General features: G+C 50.5%; 1 protein-coding gene across 3 annotated transcripts; it reads left to right on the top strand.

The window, feature by feature from the left end:
- Positions 1 to 1,595: 1,595 nt before the first annotated feature.
- On the top strand, positions 1,596 to 19,167 carry LOC133130354 (equilibrative nucleobase transporter 1-like). 3 transcript variants are annotated; one of them, XM_061244886.1, is made up of 13 exons: positions 1,596 to 1,767; positions 2,693 to 3,245; positions 4,561 to 4,690; positions 5,004 to 5,050; positions 6,193 to 6,269; positions 6,353 to 6,505; positions 6,844 to 6,983; positions 7,332 to 7,459; positions 9,336 to 9,479; positions 16,227 to 16,334; positions 16,419 to 16,605; positions 18,056 to 18,179; positions 18,657 to 19,167. In XM_061244886.1, exons 2-13 carry the CDS (start codon positions 3,059 to 3,061, stop codon positions 18,783 to 18,785), a joined length of 1,554 nt encoding a protein of 517 aa, XP_061100870.1. In that variant the 5' UTR covers positions 1,596 to 1,767; positions 2,693 to 3,058; the 3' UTR covers positions 18,786 to 19,167. The 3 variants fall into 3 exon arrangements, with proteins under 3 accessions (XP_061100870.1, XP_061100869.1, XP_061100871.1); XM_061244885.1 differs by having other exon boundaries at positions 1,596 to 3,245; XM_061244887.1 differs by having other exon boundaries at positions 1,598 to 3,245; positions 6,413 to 6,505.
- The last annotated feature ends 8,018 nt before the right edge of the window (positions 19,168 to 27,185 follow it).

Raw genomic sequence — 27,185 nt, 5'->3', positions numbered from 1 at the left:
TGAATGAATTAATGAACTATTTACAACAGCTAAACTGTCAATTCAAAGAAAAGTGTGTCTGCTGCTAACGACGTGGGGCCCAGTCTAAGGGGGTTCTGGAGCAGGCAACACACTGCACTGCCTGTGGGGTGTGTCGAGGGGGCTCCCGCCCTGTCGGTCGCTGCAGTGTGATCCTCCATCTGGCCGGTTTCCGAGTTCACACTGCACTACCTGGCCATGGGATGTTTAAATGTGTATAGTGTCATTGCCTGATGGGACTGATGTGATCGGCTTCCGCGCAAGTTCTACTGACTTTAGGGTACCCAAAAATAACACGGGATTGTAGGCTTATATGTCCATATATGACTTCCTTATATTCTGCTTTGTTTAACTGTTTTTATATGAGTTTCAATTGAAAACCGATTAAAAAAACGTGAAAAACAAATAACGATGGAGGGGTGAAAACACGATTGATGGCGTAAAGAAAGCTGGTGAGGGTGTTTATTGTTTTGAGCATGGTGTATTATTCAGACAAATAACAGGACATTTTTTGCATTAGAAATGGATACTGATGGTGGTACCTATGCATATGTAAGGTGGACTGCCTTGACTCCATATGATTTGAGAAACCCTCTTGTTCATGTTCCATTTAAATGTGTTATTTTCAACAAAATAAAGTTTGATTTTAGGAGAGAGAAAAAAAAATCAACAAAAACTAAAGGACTCATTTTGACCCAGAACACCATCCTTTGGTTGATAATGTAAAGTTAAAAAACAAGCATGTTATCCTACGAAAGTGTGTTCTGATGTTATAGAACCTTAATACTTAACCTGTTATAGTCCTTAATAGTCTATATTTGCAACCCAAATATAGCACAAACTGGCAGGCTCGGCAGCATGAGCGGAGCCTGTTGGGTAGGTCGCGTGCGTTCTGAACAAAGGGAACGTTAAACAACGGAAACATTCAAATCATCTTGTGCACTCTGCTCATCGAACAGCGATTCGTGGGAGCCGGTAGCTCACTTGTTTAATATTTAAACGACAAAAATGAATAGCGGTAAATCTACGAAACACGCTTGCATTCAAATCAACCTACAAGCAACGCAAAGCATATGATTAAAACAACTGCATGCACAAACAGCATTTGCTCAAAAAAGCAAAAACAATCTCCACTACCGGAGGTCTCCTAATGACTATAGGCAGGTAGGCAAATACTGGCCACGGCGTCTCCAGCGATCTGTTGGTGTACAATGAAACAGCACTTAAACATTAATTAGTAACATACTACCCCGAATCACAAATAAAACAGTTTAAGGTTAGAATGTAAAAAATATTGGATGATGATCTTTTTTGTGTGTTGTTGTGCCGAGATTGAACCGCCAACACAAAATGTGCGTGCAGCTTGTTAATACATTAGAAGGGTTAAAGACATTGAAGCGTAGCCTACGATAAGTCACAACTTGCATAATAACTTGAACTCGTTTGCGTTTTTACTTTCGGCACTGGGAACAGTTACACCCATGGAAAATGCTTATCGTTCAGGCCATGCGTTTTCCCCCCCCACTTGAGCCGATTCATCGACATGCGCGTGCTTGTGCGTTTGAGCATCGCAATGTGTTGCGTCACGAACAGCCGAATAAGAGGAAACAAATCAAGAGGGGACGTAGATGGATCTTCGGCTACGAATATGATAAAATACTAAAATACTAATAATTAATGTATATGCCTTCGGAACTGCAGATGATCCCTGGTGACGCTGGATACGAAATACAGTGAAAGACTGTCACGGTAATGATATTCGTTTGAAGTACTGTAGGATTTAAATTATTGTAGGACATGATATACTTGTTTAAAAAGACCACGTTTGCAATTTAGCCTGCTGTTTGTAGGCTACAGTTATGCGTATTACCGAATTGCGCTGTTCTTCAGAACTGTTTACACACCAGATCCGGCACGCAACGCATTCCTATTCATTTTCTATCTGCATGCGGTGCGGTGCGTGAAGTGTGCGATCAACGGTTCTGTTTTGCATATAGTGATCTGTCCATGCAAATCAACTACGTCCAGCGCATGGCTCACACAACTATGATCAAACTTTCAAACTAGGTGTTACAGATAAAATATGAATCAAAATTCAGAAACTGCATTGCTTATGTCTCGCCTCAAATGTTTTCACAAACATATTTTAATGAACTATTTACAAAAAAGTTTATAAACGGTTTTTCTACGTTACACTATTGACATTTGGCAGACGCTCAGGATAAGAGCGCATATCAAAGTGCATACCCATTACCAGGGACTAGTTTTGGCAAAACAAACGAACGCAGTGCTATCCAATCAGGTGCCGTCAGTGTTCTGCGGTAACTACGTCCCTCTTCGTATTAATCTCTTGGAGCCATCTATAAAACAGAACCCACCAACAGTACCGCCCATTAAACAGACAACTTGGAGGAGAACTCATGATTGTAACATAATGTTTCCTCCCAGACTTCATGCTCCAAAGATACAGAAACTATTTTAAACTTATTTCTCATGCTGTTATACTATTTCCAAATATTAACATTTTTCTATGGAAAAGATACAACTGTGTAGCTGTTAAATTAAAAATGGATCTGTGTTCGATCATGGGAATGGGACAGCTGTTTCTGAGGCAGAATATAGGCATACATATCTGTTCCTCAATCCTGTCTGTTCCGTGTACTCTCTTTTTCAGTACAAGAAGCAAAGAAAACTTGCCCAGAACCAGGGGGAAAACAGAGAGACAGCGGATCGAGGAGACAGGAGGTTGGGAGAAGGAGAGAGAATAGAGGGAGAGGGAGAGAGATAGAGGGAGGGGGAGAGAGAATAAGGGGGAGGAGAGGTGGAAGGTATTCAGAAACAGCATTCCAGTGTTCATTTCGCAAGTGGCTCCTGCACCTCACACCTGAGCGCAGTGTAGCCAGGTCTGTCAGTATTACCTTGAGAGACACAGGTAGCACCCCAGCCTACCTTCCCTTATCTTACCTTACCTACCCCCCTGACCCACACCCAAGGGGGAAAAGCCCAAGTGGACAGAGAGGGACGAGAGAGCGCAGAGAGCATGCCGGGACGTCAGGGCGGAGGTGGAGGGCGGAGGTGGCTGACGCTGGTGTCGGGGCTGGTGGAGTGCCTGTGTTTCGCAGGGCTGGTCTTCGGTTGGGCCTCCCTGGTGTTCGTCCTGAAAGAGGACGGCTACTTCAACGACGGCCACCTCAACACCACTGGAGCCAACAACAGTGTGTTCAGAGGTGAGTGTGTTATAAAGCTGTGTTCAGGGCAGTGAGTGTGTTATAAAGCTGTGTTCAGGGCAGTGAGTGTGTTACACAGCTGTGTTCAGGGCAGTGTGTTACACAGCTGTGTTCAGGGCAGTGTGTTATACAGCCGTGTTCAGGGCAGTGAGTGTGTTACACAGCTGTGTTCAGGGCAGTGTGTTACACAGCTGTGTTCATGGCAGTGAGTGTGTTATACAGCTGTGTTCAGGGCAGTGAGTGTGTTATGTAGCTGTGTTCATGGCAGTGTGTTATACAGCTGTGTTCAGGGCAGTGAGTGTGTTATGTAGCTGTGTTCAGGGCAGTGTGTTACACAGCTGTGTTCAGGGCAGTGAGTTATACAGCTGTGTTCAGGGCAGTGAGTGTGTTACACAGCTGTGTTCAGGGCAGTGAGTGTGTTATGTAGCTGTGTTCAGGGCAGTGTGTTACATAGCCGTGTTCAGGGCAGTGAGTGTGTTATGTAGCTGTGTTCAGGGCAGTGAGTGTGTTATGTAGCTGTGTTCAGGGCAGTGTGTTATACAGCCGTGTTCAGGGCAGTGAGTGTGTTACACAGCCGTGTTCAGGGCAGGGAGTGTGTTATGTAGCTGTGTTCAGGGCAGTGTGTTATATAGCCGTGTTCAGAGCAGTGAGTGTGTTATACAGCTGTGTTCAGGGCAGTGAGTGTGTTATGTAGCTGTGTTCAGGGCAGTGAGTGTGTTATGTAGCTGTGTTCAGGGCAGTGTGTTATACAGCCGTGTTCAGGGCAGTGAGTGTGTTACACAGCCGTGTTCAGGGCAGGGAGTGTGTTATGTAGCTGTGTTCAGGGCAGTGTGTTATATAGCCGTGTTCAGGGCAGTGAGTGTGTTACACAGCCGTGTTCAGGGCAGTGAGTGTGTTATACAGCTGTGTTCAGGGCAGTGTGTTATATAGCCGTGTTCAGGGCAGTGAGTGTGTTACACAGCCGTGTTCAGGGCAGTGAGTGTGTTATGTAGCTGTGTTCATGGCAGTGAGTGTGTTATGTAGCTGTGTTCAGGGCAGGGAGTGTGTTATGTAGCTGTGTTCAGGGCAGTGTGTTATACAGCCGTGTTCAGGGCAGTGAGTGTGTTACACAGCCGTGTTCAGGGCAGTGAGTGTGTTATACAGCTGTGTTCAGGGCAGTGAGTGTGTTATACAGCTGTGTTCAGGGCAGTGAGTGTGTTATACAGCTGTGTTCAGAGCAGTGTGTTATACAGCTGTGTTCAGAGCAGTGTGTTATACAGCTGTGTTCAGAGAGTAAGGTGCAGTGAGTTTTTTTCTCTCTCTCCCTCTCCCTCAGATGACAGTGATCTCGATGGGCAGTTTTCCATGGTCTTCACCGTAGCCTCTTTCTTGAATAACTTCTTCATGCTGCTCATCGGCCCTGTGTTCGACCACTTTGGCACGATGGCAGCCAGACTCCTGGCCATGTGAGCTTGGGAGGGGGGGGGCTGTCCTGTGGAACAGCTGGACAGGGCCCTGAGGCCATACTATGAATGTTTTTTAGAAATTTAAGAAATGTAGAGTCTGTTCTTCATTTGAATGTGAGGGTGAATTCATGTAATTTGAATTCACCCTAAGTAAACTTGAGAAAACAAGTAGTAGTAATTCACTTAAAATTCCAATCCAGCAAGGGCACTAACTTAAAAATAAATATTATTATAAAAAGTGTTTTATAGTGCTCAAATTTATACATTAAATCATAGATAAACACTGATAACTGAGCACTGTGTTCTTTTTCAGATCTCTGTACACCACTGGCACTCTGATGGTGGCCTTTTCCACTGCAGGTAAATCCTGTTCACATACTAACTCCACATAGACTTCTTCAGCACAGGCATACATTAATGTCCCCCACCCCGGTCCTGGAGAGCCGCAGGGTGTGCTGGTGTGTGTTTTCACCTTAAAATCAGCAACCCATTCAGACCCAAGAAACCAGGTGAGTTAACTGGGTAATTCGCTGCTTTCATTGATCAATTAAGTGCTGAGTAACAACAAAAACCAGCGCACCCTGCAGCTCTCCAGGACCGGGGTTACTGACCCCTGCACACCCTGCGGCTCTCCAGGACTAGGTCCCCAGCCCTAGTCCTGGAGAGTTTCTAACCCACCATCGTGTCTCTAACCCATCCCGTCTCTAACCCTCCATCACGTCTCTAACCCTCCATCACGTCTCAAACCCCCCATCATGTTTCAAACCCCCCATCACATCTCTAACCCCCCATCACGTCTCTAACCCTCCATCACGTCTCCAACCCTCCATCACGTCTCTAACCCATCACGTCTCTAACCCTCCATCGTGTCTCTAACCCCCCATCACGTCTCTAACCCTCCATCCCGTCTCTAACCCTCCATCACGTCTCTAACCCCCCATCACGTCTCTAACCCATCACGTCTCTAACCCTCCATCACGTCTCTAACCCCCCATCACGTCTCTAACCCCCCATCACGTCTCTAACCCTCCATCGTGTCTCTAACCCCCCATCACGTCTCTAACCCTCCATCCCGTCTCTAACCCTCCATCACATCTCTAACCCTCCATCACGCCTCTAACCCTCCATCATGTCTCTAACCACCCATCACGTCTCTAACCCCCCATCACGTCTCTAACCCTCCATCACGTCTCTAACCCTCCATCACGCCTCTAACCCCCCATCACGTCTCTAACCCTCCATCACGCCTCTAACCCCCCATCACGTCTCTAACCCTCCATCACGCCTCTAACCCCCCATCACGTCTCTAACCCTCCATCACGCCTCTAACCCCCCATCACGTCTCTAACCCTCCATCGTGTCTCTAACCCTCCATCACGTCTCTAACCCCCCATCACGTCTCTAACCCTCCATCACGTCTCTAACCCCCCATCACATCTCTAACCCCCCATCACGTCTCTAACCCTCCATCACGTCTCTAACCCATCCCGTCTCTCTTTCAGCCACAGCCAGAGTGCTCTTCCCGGCGCTGTCCTTCATGAGCATTGGAGGAATGTTGTTCCTTGTCACCAACATGCAGGTGAGATTCCTCATGGGAACCAAGCGTTCCCGTAATAGTCCTTGAAATTAATGTTTTTCAAATTCTGTAAAAAAAAAAAGCAGGGCTATCCCCAGGTAAGGGGGTGTAGCAGGGCAGCCTCACTGTTCTTCTGCCCCCCTAAGGTGGGGAACTTGTTCGGATCTCACCGCTCCACCATCATCACGTTGTACAACGGAGCCTTTGACTCTTCCTCTGCAGTCTTCCTCATCATCAAGGTGGGATTGCCTCTCAGTATGTGTGTGCTTGTGTGTGTGTAGAATTGTTTTTATGATAACTGTATGTTTAGCAGAGCACTTCTGTGTATATTTTACTAGTTATGGATGTGTTGCTTTAACTTGTGGAAGAACCTATGCACTTGTAAATCGCTTTGGATTAAAAGCCTCTGCCAAATGACTAAAATGTAAATTTAAAATGTGTGTTCATGTGTGTGTACTGCTCTGGGCATCTATGGGAAGAGGAAAAAAGTAAATAAATGAGGTGCTGAGTTAAACTTTACATCTCTCCTCTCCCCGCAGGTGCTGAGTTAAACTTTACATCTCTCCTCTCCCCGCAGGTGCTGCATGAACACGGTGTTTCTCTGCGCTCCTCCTTCCTCTTCATGTCGTCCTGCAGCATCATCCACCTCCTCCGAACTTTCTTCCTCCTGCCCAAGACCCACATCCCCCACCCCCTGCCTGAGAACTACACTTATGGGTACAAACTACAACTCCCACACTGCCATACCTATTCACAAAACATTCATCCACCATAATACTGCCCCCTGCCTGAGAACTACACTTATGGGTACAAACTACAACTCCCACACTGCCATACCTATTCACAAAACATTAATTCACCATAATACTGCCCCCTGCCTGATAACTACACTTATGGGTACAAACTACAACTCCCACACTGCCATACCTATTCACAAAACATTCATTCACCATAATACTGCCCACTGCATGAGAAATATACTTATGGGTACAAACTACAACTCCCACACTGCCTTGCGGGTTCACAGGACCATTGCTGATTGGTTAATCTGCTGCACGTTGACAGGCTGAGCTGTGGCAAATCAGGGAGCTCCAGTAAAGATGGAGCTTGGAGGTCAGGTGACACGGGAGGACACAACAGCATACCGTTCCAGCCAGAAAACGAACTGCAGTCGCAGAGCTCAGAGGAGAGAGGTACGTCTCCCGCCCTGGGCCATTACCTGGGGCTCACTGTCCTCCTCCTTCTCCCCTTCCTTGCTCCTCGGAAGCCTGAACGATGGCAGGAAAGGAGGTGAACAGTTGGGCAGGAACGATGGCAGGAAAGGAGGTGAACAGTTGGGCAGGAACAATGGCAGGAAAGGAGGTGTTGGACGGAACAGTTGGATTATTAATATGTCACACATTCAGGAAAAATACTTCCGCGAAGGAGGTACACATGTACATTTTCTTCCTCAAGAAGTATTCGGGGGCCTCCTAGCTCCTGGGCTTCTAGCTCCTAGAAGGAAAATTTTAACGGATTGGAATCCTTAAAGATGGCGGACATCGATCAATTACCATGTCAGGCAAAGGGCAAGAAGTTATGGCGTGAAATGTAAGTGAAAAATAAGTGATTGGAAAGAGCCCATGGCTCTTTTGTATCTCTGAGCAAGACACCTAACCCCTAAATGTTCCAGATGAGCTGGTTGGTACCTTGCATGGCAGCCAATCACCATTGGTGTGTGAGTGTGTGTATGAATGGGTGAATGAGAAGCATCAATTGAACAGTGCTTTGGATAAAGGCGCTATATAAATGCCAACCATTTACAGTTCTGCATCTTGATTATTTTAGTTTTACTTTTAGTTTACCACAATTTCCGCTACCTTTGAAAAGGCCGCCAGTCCAACTGATCTGGGTAGACTTGCTCTGAGAACCCTTGCGTGTGTGACTGGTGGATTAGCGATTGCTCCGTTGACTTGTGACTATATCTGTCTTTGACTTTCGACTCTCGCCAAGCTCTTCTTGCTTTGCTGATTGTATTTTGACTCGTACATCCCGTGCGACTCTGACTCCTGCCCTTTTGATCTGTTGACCCCAGTGCCTCACTCGTGCTCGGCTCTGTTGCCCACCCCGACCGTGACTGATTTGCCCCTCTGCTCGCCGTATAGTGGCTCCGGTTGGATTTCATCCTTCCAACGCAACACGGTTTGTTATTTTTCCTGTTATTTTTGAAGGCGGTCCAAGCTGAGGCTTATTTAGGCAGACGGGACCGGAGTTACTCCTGGGTCTGCGTTGTTTGTTTCGTTCGCCCGCCCCATTCTACACTCCAGGTTCCGACCCTTTACCCTTTACCCTGTCTCGGCCTGACCCAAGACAGGCATTGATGGTAAACTGAAGTAATTTGTTCAACAGACCTCCAAATCCTAGTGGCCCGCCAACACAACTTCCAGGAGCAACTTAGTTTTCCCAGAAGGTCTCCTATCCAAGTACTCACCAAGCCCACACCTACTTAGCTTCAGCCATTACTCACCAAGCCCACGCCTGCTTATCTTCAGCCATTACTCACCAAGCCCACACCTGCTTATCTTCAGCCATTACTCACCAAGCCCACGCCTGCTTAGCTTCAGACATTACTCACCAAGCCCACGCCTGCTTAGCTTCAGCCATTACTCACCAAGCCCACGCCTGCTTAGTTTCAGCCATTACTCACCAAGCCCACACCTGCTTATCTTCAGCCATTACTCACCAAGCCCACGCCTGCTTAGCTTCAGACATTACTCACCAAGCCCACGCCTGCTTAGCTTCAGCCATTACTCACCAAGCCCACGCCTGCTTAGTTTCAGCCATTACTCACCAAGCCCACGCCTGCTTAGCTTCAGACATTACTCACCAAGCCCACGCCTGCTTAGCTTCAGACATTACTCACCAAGCCCACGCCTGCTTAGCTTCAGACATTCAGCAGAAGCAGGGGGCATGATGGGATGGCGAGGCTTAAAGTGTCTGTGAAACCGACCCCTGAAATACGAATCTAACCTGGAGGGACCCTGCATGTGTTTCTGATGCAATTCCTCCCACTGATCCACTGATCTGCAGATCCCAGTTTCAGGAGCTGTGTCCTGTCCTGGTTCTTCCTGGGCCACCTGGTCTGGTTCTCCCTCTTACAGGTGCAACATTACCTGTTCATCGGGACTCTGAACCCCACGCTGACCCGCCTGGCACATGGAGACCACTCCCTTGGTACAGAACCCCCTAATTCACATTCACTCACTCAATGTATTGCCATGTCTTAATTACACAATATGTATTTAAACAAGCAAATAAACATATGAGGGACTGTTTATTTACGTTTTCTTTATTGATAATGGCCTGCCAGGTGGCCAGGTTTTTAGCGACGATTAAATCAATGTTATATGACCGACAAAGCTAACAGAGAGTGAGCTACGCGAACTCAATGTAGGAGTCTAAGAATACAAATCTCTTTTATGTTTTAATTATTTTACAGTGAGTAGGTACACCAATGCCATACTGAATGAACCCTCTCAGTGCAGTGTTAATGTACTGTACTGGATTAACCCTCTCTCTCAGTGAAGTGTTAATGAGACAGGTGCGTGGGGGTTGGACCCAAAATGCACGACTCAGAAACAATAGTAATATAAAGACCCCTCAGGGCTTTATTCGGGACGAATCCCAGGAGAGTAGTCAACACAAGCAAAGTCCATACACGTAGATCCAGCCAAACAAAAAGTAAACAAACAAAAAGCACGGTGCCGAGGGAAGAGGCAAACTCGTAGTCGGTAGATGTGCAGGGAGGTCCGGTAGCAGGAGAGCTGTCAGCGGGGCAGAAGTACAGGCGGGCGGCAGGCAGAGGCGTAGTCGAGGGCGATGCGGAAGTCGAAACCATAAAACAATCAGCGAGGCAAAAGTACAAAGACGGTAGGCGAGGACGTGGTCAAAAACAAGCGGTGGTCAACAAAACAGAAATCAATAAACTATGGTCGGTAAACAGGCTTGGATCGTAACATGTAATCAAATAGTAAATGCTCAAGAGTTGCTTTGGAGTTCAAGAGGCAGACAATTTCGCGAAGAACAGTTGCGCGACTGGGCTATAAATGCGGGTGTAGACAGGTGTAGACAATTAGTTAGAGCGTAGCAAGGAAATGGAAAACAGGTGCGATGGATGACAAGTTTAACAAGGAGATTAGTAATCGTTAGTAATAAACCTATCCTGCCCTAGCATTAGTAAATTAGTAAATGACATGCACGAGAAACGTAAGGTAACATGAACACATGATTAGTCTTGTTAGTTTCTACCCAATCCTGATCTAGCGTTAGTCGTTTTAGTAAATAGACAAATGGAAATAATTAGGGAGTGAATGACAGAAGGAGCGAGAGAGAAAAGGCGGAATGCAAGGTTTGCGGAAAGACATGTAAAAGTGTATGCATAAACAACGACCAGTTAACGTAACAATAAACATAAATCAAAACATAATACAAAACGAAACTAAGACGATAACCATTCAACATAACAAGGTAATATAATCGTAACGAAACATAACTAGACATGACGAGAAAATAAATCGTAACAAGAAATAAACTAAACAACATGACGAACCTAGACTAACATAATACATGATAAGACACTACATGACTAAGACAACATGAATAAACATAAAACATGGCGAGACAGACCTGAAACGTGACAGGACCCCCCCCTTAACGACCGACTCCTGGCGGTCCTTGGAATTTATCAGGGTGGTCACGATGGAAGTCTCTGATGAGCGATTTGTCCAGAATGAGACTGGGAGCGACCCAGGAACGCTCCTCAGGGCCATAGCCCTCCCAGTCAACCAAGTATTGCACACCACGGCCCCTCTTACGAATGTTCAAAAGCTCTTTCACAGTGAATGCAGGGTGGTTATCAATGATGCGGGGGGGAGGGGGTGGGGGATCGGGGGGACAAATGGGGTGAGAGGATACAGGCTTAATACATGAAACGTGGAATGTGGGGTGAATTTTAAGTGAAGCAGGGAGTGACAGTTTAACAGAGGATGGGTTAATAATGCTGTGGATCTTAAAGGGACCAATGAAGCGGGGTTGCAGTTTGTGAGAGGTGGCTTGGAGGGGAATGTCCTTAGTGGACAGCCAAACGGAGTCACCTGGTTTGTAGGCTGGAGCTGGTGTGCGGTGTCGATCCGCGAAGCGCCGATTACGGTCTGCCGTGCGTAAAAGCGCGGCCTTGGCATCCCTCCAGATCTTAGCGCAGCGCTTCATGTGGGTGGCGAGGGAGGGAACGGCGATCTCAGCTTCCTGGTCAGAAAACAGTGGAGGTTGGTAGCCAAGAGAGATCTCGAAGGGAGATTTTCCGGTAGCGGCGCAGGGCAGGGTGTTGTGCGCATACTCCACCCAGGTGAGCATCTTGCTCCATGAAGCCGGATTCTGGTTTGAGACACAACGAAGTGCGGCTCCCAAATCCTGGTTGGCCCTCTCGGTTTGCCCATTGGACTGGGGGTGATAGCCGGATGAGAGGCTGGCCGTGGCACCGAGGGCCAGGCAGAAGGCTTTCCACACTTGGGAAATGAATTGTGGACCCTGGTCGGATACAATGTCTGCGGGGATTCCGTGGATGCGGAACACCTCCTTTATCAGTACGTCCGCGGTCTCTTGGGAGGTGGGTAATCCAGGTAGGGGGATGAAGTGGGCTGCCTTGCTAAAACGATCCACCACGGTGAGGATGGTGGTGTTACCTTCGGAAGGGGGAAGTCCAGTAACAAAGTCCACCCCAATGTGGCTCCAGGGTCGGCTGGGCACGGGCAGCTGTTGGAGTAGACCAGCAGGGGCTTGGTGGGAGGCCTTGCTTCTGGCGCAGGTGGTGCAAGCCTTGATGAAGCGCCTGGTGTCAGGGATCATGGAGCAAGGGTGCAGCCGATTGTCAGAGGAAGAAACTTGCGAAAGCACGGCTCCCACCCCAGTGTTGGAAGCATCAGTCTCCACCACAAACTGGCGAGTGGGATCGGGGTGCACCAGGATAGGAGCGGAGGAGAAGAGTCTCTTAATCTTGACGAATGCCCCCTCCGCCTCGGGACCCCAACGGAAAGGCATGGCAGTAGACGTGAGCTTGGTGAGGGGGGAGACCACTTGACTGTAGGATCTAATAAATCTGCGGTAAAAGTTGGCGAATCCCAAGAAGCGTTGAAGTTGTTTCCTAGTGGAAGGCGTAGGCCAGTCAGTGACCGCCTGAATCTTCTTGGGATCCGCCCTGATCTGTCCCTTCTCCAGGATGAAGCCCAGGAACTCGACCGTGTCTGTGTGGAAGACACACTTCTCCGCCTTAATGAGCAGTTTGTTCTCCAACAGTCTCTGGAGAACTTGCCTGACGTGTGTTTCATGTTCCTTGGCATTGGTGGAGTAGATAAGGATGTCGTCCAGGTAAACAAATACGTAGCGGCCCAGTAAGTCCCAAAGAACATCATTCACCAGTGCCTGGAAAACGGCAGGTGCATTGGTGAGGCCGAATGGCATGACCAGGTACTCAAAGTGTCCAAGGGAGGTATTGAAGGCGGTCTTCCACTCATCACCCTCTCGGATACGAACCAGGTGGTAGGCATTGCGCAGGTCCAACTTGGTGAAAATGGTGGCATCATGTAGGGGATGAAAGGCGGAGTCCATCAAGGGCAGAGGGTATTTGTTCTTTACCGTAATGTTGTTTAGCTCTCTGTAGTCAATGCAGGGACGCAAGGAGCCATCCTTCTTTTGTACGAAGAAGAATCCGGCGCCCACAGGTGAGGAGGATGGGCGAATCAGTCCATTGGCTAGGCAGTCCCGGATGTATTTCTCCATGGACTCCCTTTCAGGTCTGGAGACATTGTATAGCCGGCTTGAGGGGAGTGTGGAACCGGGTAGCAGCTCGATGGCGCAGTCGTAGGGTCGATGAGGGGGAAGCGTCTGTGCCTGTGTCTTGGAGAAGACCGTGCCAAGGTCATGGTAAGGGGTGGGCACCTTCTCCAGGGTGGGCTTGGGGATTTGTGGTGGGTTGGGTGCACCCTCTGCTGGTGCAGGAGCGGATCGAAGACAGGGTTGGTGACACTCATGACTCCAGGCTTGAATCAGGCATGAACTCCAGTCAATGGTGGGATTGTGTCTCTGGAGCCAGGGCAATCCCAAAATGAGCTGATCATTAGGGGACCTGATGACGCGGAACTGAATCATCTCATGATGGTTCCCAGAAATGATCAGTTGGATGGGTTTGGTGATGTGCGTCATGCGGCAAAAGGTCTTTCCATCCAAAGACCGAGCATTCTCGGGATGGGGTAGTGGGAGGGTGGGGATGTCCAGTTCCATGGCCATTCTTTCATCGATGAGGTTAGCGTCAGCTCCGGAATCCACCAACGCATTAACCTGGATGGTTCTGTCGGGGAGAATCAACATAGCAGAAAGTGAGGGACGATGGTCGTTCCTGGCAGACCCCTCATGTCTGTCGAGTGCTCTTACTTCGACAGATCTCTTGGATCGGAAGGTGCACTGAACCTGGGTGTGTCCCAGCCTCCCACAATAGAAACAGGAACCGGTAGCTCTCCGACGTGCCCGTTCCTCGGTTGAGATCTTCATACCGGCACGGGACAGGTCCATGGGTTCGAGTCCTTCGGTTTGATTCTCCTCAGGTCGGGAACTTGGAACTCGCCTGGGGTATGGCTGGCCGGGTGGGGCCAGTCTCTCAGTCCGGCGTTGTCTGGAACGGTTGTCCAAACGGATGGTGGCACGGACGAGTGGGTCGAACTCAGTAATAGGTTCCAGTCGCGCCAACTCGTCCTGGAGAGTTTCACTCAGGCTGGCCAGGAACAGGTTAGCCAACGCTGCATCATTCCAGCTGGTGGCTGCCGCGAGAGTACGGAACTTGATAGAATGGTCCGCCGCAGTTCTCCTGCCTTGGCGAAGAGCGATCAGACGTTGTGATGGCTCTTGGTCACTGGATGCATGCTGGAAAACCTTGCGGATCTCCTCAGCAAACTCCGGGTACCGGGGAGGGAATGAACCCCCGGACCACACAGCTGTCGCCCAGTCCAAGGCTCTCCCCTTGAGTAATCCCATCACGTAGCCGATCCGGCGGTCATCGCTGTTGTAGGTCTGAGGTTGCTGCCTGAACACAAAGTCGCACTGGAGCAGGAACGCCTTACATCTCTCCGGTTCTCCGCCGAACCTCTCCGGGGGGGGTTGTTGTGGCTCCCGGAATTGCCAGGTTCCCATGGGGTGGGAGGGTAGAGGTGCAGGCGGGTTGGCAGGTTCCTCCAGTGGGTGTGGCTGGACCGCGATGGCGAGTCTCCTCATCTCCGCACACAGCTCACGAATCTCCAGACGAAGTCCGGAGATTCCTTGCGAGTGTTGCTGGACAATGGCGCCTTGTTCCTGGAGTGCATAGAACATGGCGGTTGAGTCAGCCGGGTCCATGTTGGCGAAATTGTTCTGAGACGGGTGCGTGGGGGTTGGACCCAAAATGCACGACTCAGAAACAATAGTAATATAAAGACCCCTCAGGGCTTTATTCGGGACGAATCCCAGGAGAGTAGTCAACACAAGCAAAGTCCATACACGTAGATCCAGCCAAACAAAAAGTAAACAAACAAAAAGCACGGTGCCGAGGGAAGAGGCAAACTCGTAGTCGGTAGACGTGCAGGGAGGTCCGGTAGCAGGAGAGCTGTCAGCGGGGCTGAAGTACAGGCGGACGGCAGGCAGAGTCGTAGTCGAGGGCGATGCGGAAGTCGAAACCATAAAACAATCAGCGAGGCAAAAGTACAAAGACGGTAGGCGAGGACGTGGTCAAAAACAAGCGGTGGTCAACAAAACAGAAATCAATAAACTATGGTCGGTAAACAGGCTTGGATCGTAACGTGTAATCAAATAGTAAATGCTCAAGAGTTGCTTTGGAGTTCAAGAGGCAGACAATTTCGCGAAGAACAGTTGCGCGACTGGGCTATAAATGCGGGTGTAGACAGGTGTAGACAATTAGTTAGAGCGTAGCAAGGAAATGGAAAACAGGTGCGATGGATGACAAGTTTAACAAGGAGATTAGTAATCGTTAGTAATAAACCTATCCTGCCCTAGCATTAGTAAATTAGTAAATGACATGCACGAGAAACGTAAGGTAACATGAACACATGATTAGTCTTGTTAGCTTCTACCCAATCCTGATCTAGCATTAGTCGTTTTAGTAAATAGACAAATGGAAATAATTAGGGAGTGAATGACAGAAGGAGCGAGAGAGAAAAGGTTTGCGGAAAGACATGTAAAAGTGTATGCATAAACAACGACCAGTTAACGTAACAATAAACATAAATCAAAACATAATACAAAACGAAACTAAGACGATAACCATTCAACATAACAAGGTAATATAATCGTAACGAAACATAACTAGACATGACGAGAAAATAAATCGTAACAAGAAATAAACTAAACAACATGACGAACCTAGACTAACATAATACATGATAAGACACTACATGACTAAGACAACATGAATAAACATAAAACATGGCGAGACAGACCTGAAACGTGACAGTTAATGCGCTGTATTAACCCTCTCTTTCAGTGTAGTGTTAATGTGCTGTATTAGGGTGGCCTGTAGCGTAGTGGTTAAGGTACATGACTGGGACAGGCAAGGTCGGGGGTTCGAATCCCAGTGTAGCCACAATAAGATCCGCCCAGCCGTTGGGCCCTTGAGCAAGACCCTTAACCCTGCATTGCTCCAGGGGAGGATTGTCTCCTGCTTAGTCTAATCAACTGTACGTCGCTCTGGATAAGAGTGTCTGCCAAATGCCAATAATGTACTGTATTAACCCTCTCTCTCAGTGCAGTGTTAATGTACTGGATTAACCCTCTCAGTGCAGTGTTAATGTACTGTATTAACCCTCTCTCTCAGTGCAGTGTTAATGTTCTGGATTAACCCTCTGTGTAGTGTTAACGTGCTGTACTGTATAAACTCTCTTGCAGTGAGCAGGTACACCAATGCCTTCGCCATTGCACAGTTGTGTGGGGTTCTCTGTGCTCCCTGGAACGGACTCATCATGGACAGAAACAAAGGCAAGCAGAGAGCCCCAGGTGAGGACAGGTGTCACCTGTGAGGAGCCCTGTTTTAATGGTCTATTGCCATCGCCAAGCGATATCTTTCTCTCCTTCCCCCAGGAGAGACGGAGAAGGAGGCAGACCTGCGATCCTCCGCTCTCTCCCTCTTCACCACTTCTCTCCTGTGCCTCCTCTTCTCCGTCTGCGCCTCCATCCCTGTGCTCCCTCTGCAGTACCTCACCTTCTCCCTGCAGGTCGCCAGCCGCTCCTTCCTGTACGGCGGGAACGCCGCCTTCATCAGCATCGCGTGAGTAATAATAATAATAATAGACATAATAAACATAGCTAAAAGCAGCAATACAGGGGCCAAGTGCTACAGAGCCTCCATGCAATTCTGTTGGTTGCCCAATTCAGACCTGTTAATATAATGTTCCCCCAAAATTAGGTTTAAATATCTGTTTAGGTTTTGGAGAAATTAGCGTCTAAACCGTTTTTGTTGTTGTAGCACCCTCAAGTGGCCAAATCTGGTGAAACTTGGTGTGAGCCTAATGATGAACAAGTGTATGAAGTTTGGTGACAATCGACAAAAAGGTGGCAGAGATATGAGCACTAATGTTGTGGTCCACTAAACTTCTTTGGTAGATTTCAACCAAGCAACTTTTAACGGCTCTTTAAAGACCGTGGAGGCAGACCACATCCGTGATTTTCAAAATGTTTGCTAGATTGGGTGACAGTTCTAGAAGTTATTTCTGAATTGGTTTTTGACTAAATCCAAAATAGCTGAAAAACAAAATGACTGACACCAAGGGAAAATACAACGAGCACTGCTGGTTTTCAGGTGTACCTAATAAAGTGATTGAGGCCGCATTTACACTGCCGGTCTTGATGCCCTGTTCCGATTATTTGCCTATATTTTTTTGACCGGCTGTTTACATCTATTTTAAAAAGTGACCCATATTCGATACCTGTGTTTACACTTGCTTAACACTTGAAACAACCGGCAAGCTTACACGAGGGTTTAGTTACGGAAACGGTAACGATATGAATTTCCAAAGCATCTGCAGAGGTCTGGAAAATACTGATTTTGGCTGACACTGTAGCCACGAACGTTTCATCCCATCGCGGCTGAAATTTATTCTTAAACGGATTCGGTACAAACCCTGACCGACTCTTCGGCCAAAAGGCTTAAAGACGGGTAACCTCGGCGGTTGTCCCCTGGCCTGACACTTCGCCCTCACACACATTTTACTTTCGCCGTCTTTTTTCCAACGTCGAGTAGCTGTGCCAGTTGTGCGCGTAAAAGTAACGTTATACGTCATTAAAATATATGGTATGAGATCGTCGCATTTTCAATGACGTAAGAATCGCAATGACAGGGAATATCCGACCAGTCCCTTTATATGACTGTCACATTGGCAGATATCCGATTAATATCAGATTTATTTCCACGTATGATTCTAGGAGATGTATGTTTAAAAAAAGTAATAATAATTCAATGGGGGAAATTCCAATCGGGCACAAATGGACATGGGCGTGCTGCTTCTCAACATAACATCCGGTTTGTCTTTCTGCAATGAAGAACGGTGGAAGTTGAGCTGCTGCCATTCGGTTCAGCCAGAGGTTGCAGTGTGCGGTATTAAACGCTGATGTCTCCATGAAATAAGTTGCATATCCGGTTTGCCAACAACACGCTACCGTGGGACCGCAGCATGCCTGATGCCTCGCACTTTGGGGTGCCCCTCTCCCCTTCTCCACAGGTTCCCTGGGCACCATTTTGGGAAGCTCTACGGCCTGGTGATGTGCCTGTCAGCCGTGGTGTCGCTGCTGCAGTACCTCTGTTCCGCCCTGGTCAAGGGGCCCTTCCACGGGGACCCCCTTTACGTGAGTCACAGATCATCCTCTACATCAGGGGCTCCGAACCCCAGCTGGTCCGGACGTGTGCTGACGTAAACGCGAGCTGACAGTTTGAAGAGGTGGCGCGTGGCGAACAAAGATGGCTGCCGAGAGAACAAAACTTGACAAACGTTTGGCTGTTATGATGCACTTCAATCAATGCTCTTGTAAATAAACGAAAAAATCCCAGGGAAACATTAATCAGCTAGCTGGAATTGTTAGACCTAATTCGCGTCCATTTGTATTAAAAACGAAATTTGTTGCGGACACATGATCAGCTGGGGGTTTTGGGAACAGCGGCTCTACGTCACGGCTCAATCCACAGGAGAAGACAGTTGTCAGTTCACCTGAGATGTGAACGATGAACAGAGGGATTTAAAGTGAGTGTTGATGACATGTGATGATATGATGTATGTAATCATTGCTAATGAGCATTTCCTTTGTGTTTGGTGTTTCTCTCTCCAGGTGAATATGGGCCTGACTGTGGCCGTCCTGCTGACATTCTCTCACTCTCTGCACGTGTTCCTGCGCACCAAACGCCCTCGCCAGACTTTGAGCCACGGCCCATCATCCCTCAGCACTTCACTTTTCTGAAGGCGACTGCTGTCTTTTCCTTCTACCTCAGGTTCTGGATCCTATAAAGCGCCTCAACTGGCTTCCTCTCCTTATAGCTCATCTGGTTGGTTCTGAATTTCAGTTCATTTAGTTTTGTAAGTTAGGGTGCACAGTTAGTAACTTATGAGATCATCTTGCTGCTCTTATTGAGCATCCCTCCCTCACTAGTATCTGTCCTGGACCAAAGACTTCAGACCCTTCCTCCATCCTTCCTCCATCATTTATGGAGAAGGATTTTCTCCCCATTTTTTAGCTTGTGTGTTTGCCCTTAACTTTGTGCCCTTCTATTACTCTGTAAAGCATTGTTGGGACAGTCTTCTGTAAAAAGCGCTATATAAATAAAATTGAAGTTTGTATTCATTATCATGTATCTTTTTGCAGCATGCTGTAGCTTGCTAGAGCATTTAGTACAGCTAAAGACAAAAAAAACAATGGTCTGTGTCAAGCCAAGAGAGAAAAGCTGAAACTGAAAGGCTGGACCGACCGCTGGGAGGCTTTCACACACAGTTTGGTGACAAATTCAATCTTTATTGCACACAATTCACAGAGACAAAATGGCAGATTTTGTCATGGGCCTTTGTGCCGTTTTACCAGTACACTGAAATGAAGGTTTGGTTCATCAGAAGAAACAAATACATTTTAACATACAGTTTTTTAAAGTTGCATATTAAAGTTCTGAAAGGTGTAGGCACCTTTTTGAATGGGTCAAAAGTGCATTGAAGACAAGGGTTTGATCTTTTGCACCAATTCTGTGGAATGTGTCCACAGCACAAGTTTTCTTGAATAAATGTAGTAACATAACCGGATATCACCAGTTCATAAATTATATCACCACTAATTTTAACAGCCAGTCTATGCAACGTTCCCATCATGCAGACATGAGCATACCACACCAATGCCTGCTGTACATACACCGAGCCAAAACATTATGATCACTCGCAGAAGAAGCAAATAACGTTGATTATCTCATAACAGGTCGGGGATATATTAGACGGTAAGCGAACAGATGGTTCTCATGGTCAATGTGCCGGATGCAGGAGAAATGGGCGTAAAGACCTGAGCGACTCTGACCAGGGCCAAGTCATAGTGGCCAGAAGACTGGTCCGTAACGGCAACCCAGATAGCAATGGACACCGGGCCGGATCTGTGCCGGTACTGGCTGACTTCGGGCCAGAATCGTGGCTGATCTGACCTGGAGTCACTTGCTGTCAGGAAAGGCTTGTGAGGGGATCCCGGTCAGCAGTGGCGAGTACCTACTGACAGTGGTCCAAGGAGGGACAAACCAAGAACCGGCGACAGGTCCTCAATGCGCAAGGGCAATGAAGGCTATCCTGTCTGCTGCGGTTGTGTTGTGGTTGTGGCTAACGCTCAGCCGGTTGTGTTGTTGTTGTGGTTGTGGCTAATACTCAGGCGGTTGTTTTGTGGTTGTGGCTAACGCTCAGGCGGTTGTGTTGTGGTTGTGGCTAACGCTCAGGCGGTTGTGGTGCAGGAACAGCAGCTGGTCCAGGAGCTCGGGGGGGATGTTGGCCCTCTTGTGGAACATGGCCCCTCCCTCGGTGATGCTCTGCGGTGGCTGGCGGACAGGGCCTGTGGTGGCGGGCGGGGCCAGGTAGACGCGAGCGGCCTGAGCCAGGAGGGGCAGCTGCCCCGCCCTCTCCCGCCACCACCGCAGAGGCTCCTCCCCCAGCGCTACCGCCGGCTCCGCCCAGAAGATGGCGAGCTCGCGCTCGATTCGCTGGACCAGCGAGCCCTGGGGGGTCAGAGGCTGTGCGGGGCACAGCCCCCCCAGCAGGAACTCCATGTCCGACAGGCCCTCCTCTTTAGGGACAGACTCAGGCAGCACCTCGTCTTCCTCGTCGTCTTCCTCATCGTCATCGTCCAGGACGATGGGGGCTCCAGGCTCAGGCTGCCGGGGCCGCTCGCCTCGCCCTTTTCCCGCCCCTCGTCAGCACGCCGGTGCCGCTGCGTTTGGGCCCCTGCCCATCCCCGGCCCCGGCCTGCCCCTGGGCCAGGTCCAGCGCCTCCTCCTTCAGCCAGCCCCGCACAGCCTCCCTCTCCTGGGGCTCCAGGAACTCCAGCCCGCGGAAGCGCGGGTCCAGGGCGCAGGCCAGGCCCAGGGCGCGGCCGAGCTCCGGGGCGCTGTAGCGCGCCCCCAGGCTGTCCCGCACCGCGCGCTTGGCCTCGCGCCGGAAGGCGGAGTCCCCGGGGCAGGCCGCGTAGTGGCGGGACAGCAGGCTGGTGACCAGCGGCTTCACGAGCGACAGGTGGGGGAAGCGCTCGCGGGCCAGAGTGCTGCAGGCCACGTCCAGGGGCTTCAGCACCGCGCACAGCTCCTGCAGCAGCGACCAATCGCAGGGCTCGGGCAGGCAGGGGGCGGGGTCTGGGCCGGGCAGGGCCAGGGGGGTCAGGACGCGGGCGAAAGCGCGCTGGGAGTCGGACAGCGTCTGCACGGCGGCGTACAGCGAGCTCCAGCCCAGCCCGTCCCGGCCCCAGGCCTGCAGCACGGCCTTCAGGGCGGAGTCAGCCAGCAGCTCCTCCACCGCGGGGGGCGGGGCCGGGGGGGGCGTGGCCGAGGAAGGGGGAGGAGCGTGGACAGCAGAGCCTGGCTGCGCCGGAGGGCTCGGGACGCGGCGGGAAGCTCCAGGATCCGCCGCATGCACCCCCGCAGGACGCCCAAAACACACGCCACGGGGGGCCCGGGGCCGGGGGCCAGGGGGGGCCGGGGGGGCAGGGGGGGGCGGCGCTCTGCTCTGAGGAATCGGCTCGTTCTAAAATGGCGGAAAGGTTAGGGTACAGCGTGCTGACGCCCCCCTCCTCCTCGTTGCCCAGGACGATGAGGCTGGGCGAGGCCAGGCCCCACTCCCGCGCCATCTCTCGAACCCGCGCCTCCGCGCTCACCCCCCCCAGCCGCTGCGCCGCCAGCGTCAGGCTGCGCTGCCCGAAGTCCTCGTCCACAAAGTGCGCGGAGAGCGTGACGTACCGCGCCCCGCCCCTCCAGCCGTGCCACCACACCTCGCCGCTGAGAGACACCTGGGGCCCCGGGGCCTGACCCGGCCCGTCCGCCACCAGCGCCTTCTCCAGGGGCCCCGCCCCGCACACCGCGTCCCTCAGCAGCCCCGCCCACCTCTCCCGGCCCTGCCTGTGGGCCCCGTCCAGCACCTCCTGCGACAGGAAGTGGGCCGAGGGCAGCTGATAGGAGGGCAGCAGCGTGGCAATGAGCTGCCGAAACCCCTCCCCCTCCACCATGTGCGGGGGCCAAAGGTCGCGAACCAGGAAGTCTGCGATGGCGCTGGTTGCCTGGGGGGCAGAGACCTGGGGCGGGGCCGTCACTGTGGAGGGGGCGGGGGAGTTCTTATTGGTCACGCTGCTGCTCACGCTCCCCTCCCCGGCCCTCGGGGGGAGTTTGGCGGGGGGCAGGCCCGCGGGCGGGAGGGGGGCGGGCGGGGGGGGGCGGGGGCAAGGGCTTCGGGCCCCCCCCGCGCTGGAAGCTGAAGGCGGGGCTGAGGATGGGCCCCGCCACGCCAGAGTCCATGAGCTGGTTGAACTCGCGGCGGTGCTTGTAGATGAGGTGCTGCCGCAGGTTGGTGGTGTTGCCGCTGTAGGCCAGCCTCCCGCCGCACAGCTTGCAGATGATCTTGGTTTTGTCCAGGAACTGGCCCAGGCGGTTCGCCTCGAACCCGAAGAAGGTCCAGTACCGGCTCTGGGCCCGGCTCAGGCTCACCAGGCTCTCCGAGCCTTTCACGAAGCTGAAGCTGAGGGCGGGGCGGGCGGGGGGGCGTGAGGGAGGAGTCGGGGTGCGGGGCGGGGGGGGCCAGCGGGCTGCCGGGCGGGGCGGGGGGGGGCGGAGGAGGTCACGCTCTGGGGGGAGCGCCGTGTCTGGCCTTCGCTCGCTGCCTCGCTGTAAACCTCGCCGATGGAGAGGGGGGGGGGCTGCCGTCGCCCACGGAGACCACCTGCACGTCCTGGAAGGTCTTCAGGAGAGCCTCCTTCGCCCCAAACTCGAACCGGACATGGTCGCCTACGGCAGAGGGAGACACGGCCGTGACTGCAAGCCTCTCTACTGCAGGGCTGGGGACCCCAGCACACCCTGCGGCTCTCCAGGACCAGGGCTGGGGACCCCAGCACACCCTGCGGCTCTCCAGGACCAGGGCTGGGGACCCCAGCACACCCTGCGGCTCTCCAGGACCAGGGCTGGGGACCCCAGCACACCCTGCGGCTCTCCAGGACCAGGGCTGGGGACCCCAGCACACCCTGCGGCTCTCCAGGACCAGGGCTGGGGACCCCAGCTCACCCTGCGGCTCTCCAGGACCAGGGCTGGGGACCCCAGCACACCCTGCAGCTCTCCAGGACCAGGGCTGGGGACCCCAGCACACCCTGCGGCTCTCCAGGACCAGGGCTGGGGACCCCAGCACGCCCTGCGGCTCTCCAGGACCAGGGCTGGGGACCCCAGCACACCCTGCGGCCAACGGGATACCGTGTTGGATGGCTCTGCCACTGAAAAGCCATGTTCTCAGCCAAGGGTTTTATTTCAATGCATATTTATAGTGACCTATCAAGTATTAATTGAATCTCCGTGTGTAAAAACTAAGGAAATGAACAAAAAAACTGGTTTTAAGTGAAACGTTTGCATTTGCTGAAATCCCCAAAAGACAGGAAATTAATTTGATCTAACGCTAACATCAGCACCGGTATTACATTACATTACGTTACATTATTGGCATTTGGCAGATGCTCTTATCCAGAGCGACGTACAACAAAGTGCAAAGTGCATACCCATAACCAGGGATAAGTGCGCTGCGAAAGACCCTAGAGGGAAGTACAATTTCAACTGCTACCTGCGCAACAAAGATAAGGACTCAGGGCCTATTTCATCATCAATTTTTTCATGGTAATACCGCAACACGCAAATGTATGAACAAACTGCTTACCTAGCGAAACAAAACTAGCAATGGTATCATCCTGATACACAAGTAAATATCACAGAAAGACAACAGTTAGGGTTCATAGGGAGGGTAGGGAGGGACGGGGAGACGTGCTGCTTGAAGAGGTGCGTCTTCAGTTTGCGCTGCTTGAAGGTGGAAAGAGATTCTGCTGTTCTGACCTCCACGGGGGAAGATGGCGGTCAGAACTACAGGGCTGGAGAATATTTGACTATATTCTACAGCCCTGTAGTTTATATTCAGTTTGTGCAGAACGAGGCTCTCATTTATACCCAAGGATGGGGGTAACGCATTTTCTCTGCAACTAAATTACAAATAATGTTCAGAGAGCGTTGTACTTGGGCTTCTCGCTGAAAAGGGAGAATGCAGGGCCGGTGAGACTCAAAGGAAGGGGGTTAAAAATGGTATGCTACAAACCGACAGTTGTGCACAGGTGGAACGAGCTGATTGCTGACATGTTGAACAATGTTGGAAGAGTGATACAATATATGTGGCCCCAAATAGGATACATGGGGCATGTTGGGAAACAAAGCACGCTTCAGAAAATTGCAAAGTAAGTACAGTATATTGCCACTGCACTTTACAGAGCACTACTCCAAGATGATGAATTCTCTAAGAAGTTTGACTCTGCCCAGTGGTGGGTAGAGATGTACAGGGCTGTAGCATGTTGTCAGAGATCTGTACCGATTCACATTAGATGATTACTTGCTTCCATTCAGCTCCCACCCCATCAAGTGTGTGTGGAAGGTAACTTTGTTTAATCCGGTTTCCTGTGAGAACAGTATCCCTATAAGTGGGGTTCCCCAGCCCTGCGCCCCAGATTACCGAGCTGCAGGCCCAGCATGGAGCCGTACTCCTGCCCGACCCACACCCGAAGCTCCGCCCCCGCCGGGATCTCCCTGGAAACGCGGGTAGTAGATCCGCCCGTGGTACTGGAACACGCACAGATTCTGCTCCTCCTCGCCGGACGCACACGCCACATACCTGCAACACGCAACACGCGTTGCACACGCAACACGCGTTACACACGCAACATGCGTTACACACGCTACATACCTGCGACCAGGTTAGCACCACGCCACAAAACAGGCAACTGGGGCAGTTTATTCAGGGCACCTACAGTGATCATATTTTGGTCAGAAAACAACTTCTAGAACAACTTACAAAGCTGTCAAGCTGTTTCTACCCATCATCATGCTGGTATTTTTCATATGATAAGTATAAAAGTAAAATCAAAGGGAAAATTCAAGTTTAATTCTCACCGCATCCAGTTGGATTTTGATTCGTCAGACGCGTCCACAAAGAAGAAGAAACCCTTGTCTTTAATCTGCAGAAAGGAGGACAGTTACAGTGCAGTCCATAAGTATTTGGACAGTTGTACAATTTCAGTTGTTTTGGCTCTGTGCTCCAGCACAATTAATATGGGGCTGTTGGGACTTCTCGGCTGTCTCTGTTTAGTCGGATGCATTCGATCCCTTCCCCAGTGTATGTATAAGAAAGCTCTGTTTCATTCAACATGGGGACCAGACACACTGTATGGGGCTCACTGTATAAACTGCACTCACCATGACCGTGCTACGAGCGCTCATGGTGCTTTTCACTTGTCGCAGCACGTATGCACTTCTTCTCTGCATTAAAAGTATATGAATATGTTCATGTTATTCTCTCTATGGGATGGCACAGAGTGACGCTCACCGCCCACGAGTACTTGGTGCAGGTCTTGCGGCTCAGGAGAACCTCCCCTTCATAAGGCCCGAAGATGCAGCCCTGGGACAGGGGGGTCTGGGAGAACACCCCCACCCCCCCGGCCGGGTCCTGCGACCGCTCCACCAGCACCAGGCACTGCGGCAGGGACAGCGCCGCCCGGTCCCCCGCACCCTCCAGAACCACACTGTCCTTCATGAAGTGGGCAGGGCCGTGGGCCGGGCACGACTCACTGAAATACACCTGGCACCTCTCACAGACTGAGAGAGAGAGAGAGAGGGGGAGAGAGAGAGAGAGAGAGAGAGAGAGAGAGAGAGAGAGAGAGAGAGAGGGAGAGAGAGAGAGAGAGAGGGAGAGGGAGAGGGAGAGAGAGAGGGAGGGAGAGAGAGAGAGAGAGGGAGAGAGAGAGAGGGAGGGAGGGAGAGAGGGGGAGAGAGGGAGGGAGGGAGAGAGGGGGAGAGAGAGGGAGAGAGGAGAGAGAGAGAGAGAGAGAGGGAGAGAGAGGGAGGGAGAGAGAGAGAGAGAGAGAGAGAGAGAGGGAGAGAGAGAGGGAGGGAGAGAGAGAGAGAGAGGGAGAGAGAGAGGGAGGGAGGGAGAGAGGGGGAGAGGAGAGAGGGAGAGAGGAGAGAGAGGGAGAGAGAGAGAGGAGAGGGAGGAGGGGAGAGAGGGGGAGAGAGAGGGGTTCAGTAGGGAGGAGAGGGGGGGGGGGATGAGTGAGTGAGGCAGGGAGGCTATAATGAATGTGAAGCCCCACCACCACACAGAACTGTGGGATACTCACACAGACGTTTGTCATCCACAGCAAGCATCTTTCCCCTGAAGCACAGGACACACACAGGCCAATCAGAAACCACCAGCGAGTGTTACCTCACACCACCATTAGCATAACCTCACATTTTATGTTCTTCCAAAACAAGAAAGAATTAGGGTACTAGGGTACTATGGTACAATATAAAGAGTTGTGAAATATACATTTTAAATATAAGATTAAAATATATATTTTTTAAAAGATGCACTATTTTAGTTATTACTTTGTAATATTACTGATAAACAAATTTGCCTCACAAAGTCTCAATTAATTAAAATACTTAATAAACCTAAACAAGAACACACGGTAGGCTATTTTATGTCCCTTCAAATGTGCATGCAACTCACTGTGGAATTGGTATTTTATGAGTGCTGTATAGTCATAGTCATCTTTAAGTAACAACTTATCAACTAATACCTCAAATAATTGTTAACTGCGAATTGTTATTTTTATTATTATTATTATGGTCAAAACTGAGGAAGGGAAAGAAGATCGATTAATTGTCTTTGTTGCGCAGGGTGATATGGGAGGGAAGAAATGGCGATTGTGGACGCAGCGCAATGTCCAACACAACCTACCTCCCACCCCGACAGACTCCCTCACAGCTGACCAGAGTGCAGTCTACACAAGCCTATCGCTTATTTTCCGATTTGTGTTTTTATTATTATGCAATAACAGGAAGCAGTCTGTGTGTGTAGCGTCCGCATGTGTCTCGGTATTAAATGTCGGATATCGAATGCAAGTGTTTGACTTACTGTGGATGTTTAAATGTGAAGTTTTCCCAGGAGCGCCAAGCGATAGCTGCCGATTTGTGTTTATTCGGCTTCGTTCTTGACTCCTACCATATAGCCCACCTTTAACTTGAACGCGTATCGCCGTGAACGGCTACATTTGTTTTTCTCAGCAGTAATAGGGTGACGGTTTTGC

Source organism: Conger conger, chromosome 6 (genome assembly GCF_963514075.1).
Source record: "Conger conger chromosome 6, fConCon1.1, whole genome shotgun sequence".
NCBI classification, from domain to species: domain Eukaryota; kingdom Metazoa; phylum Chordata; class Actinopteri; order Anguilliformes; family Congridae; genus Conger; species Conger conger.
Note: the sequence above shows the minus strand (reverse complement) of the source record. Positions and strands in the feature narration are given on the sequence as shown.

Coding starts and splice junctions, on each gene's coding strand:
- LOC133130354 (XM_061244886.1), top strand. CDS start 3,059: ATGCCGGGACGTCAGGGCGGAGGTGGAGGGCGGAGGTGGCTGACGCTG. Junction 16,335..16,418: donor AGGCAAGCAGAGAGCCCCAG/GTGAGGACAGGT, acceptor TCCTTCCCCCAG/GAGAGACGGAGAAGGAGGCA. Junction 18,180..18,656: donor TCCACGGGGACCCCCTTTAC/GTGAGTCACAGA, acceptor TTCTCTCTCCAG/GTGAATATGGGCCTGACTGT.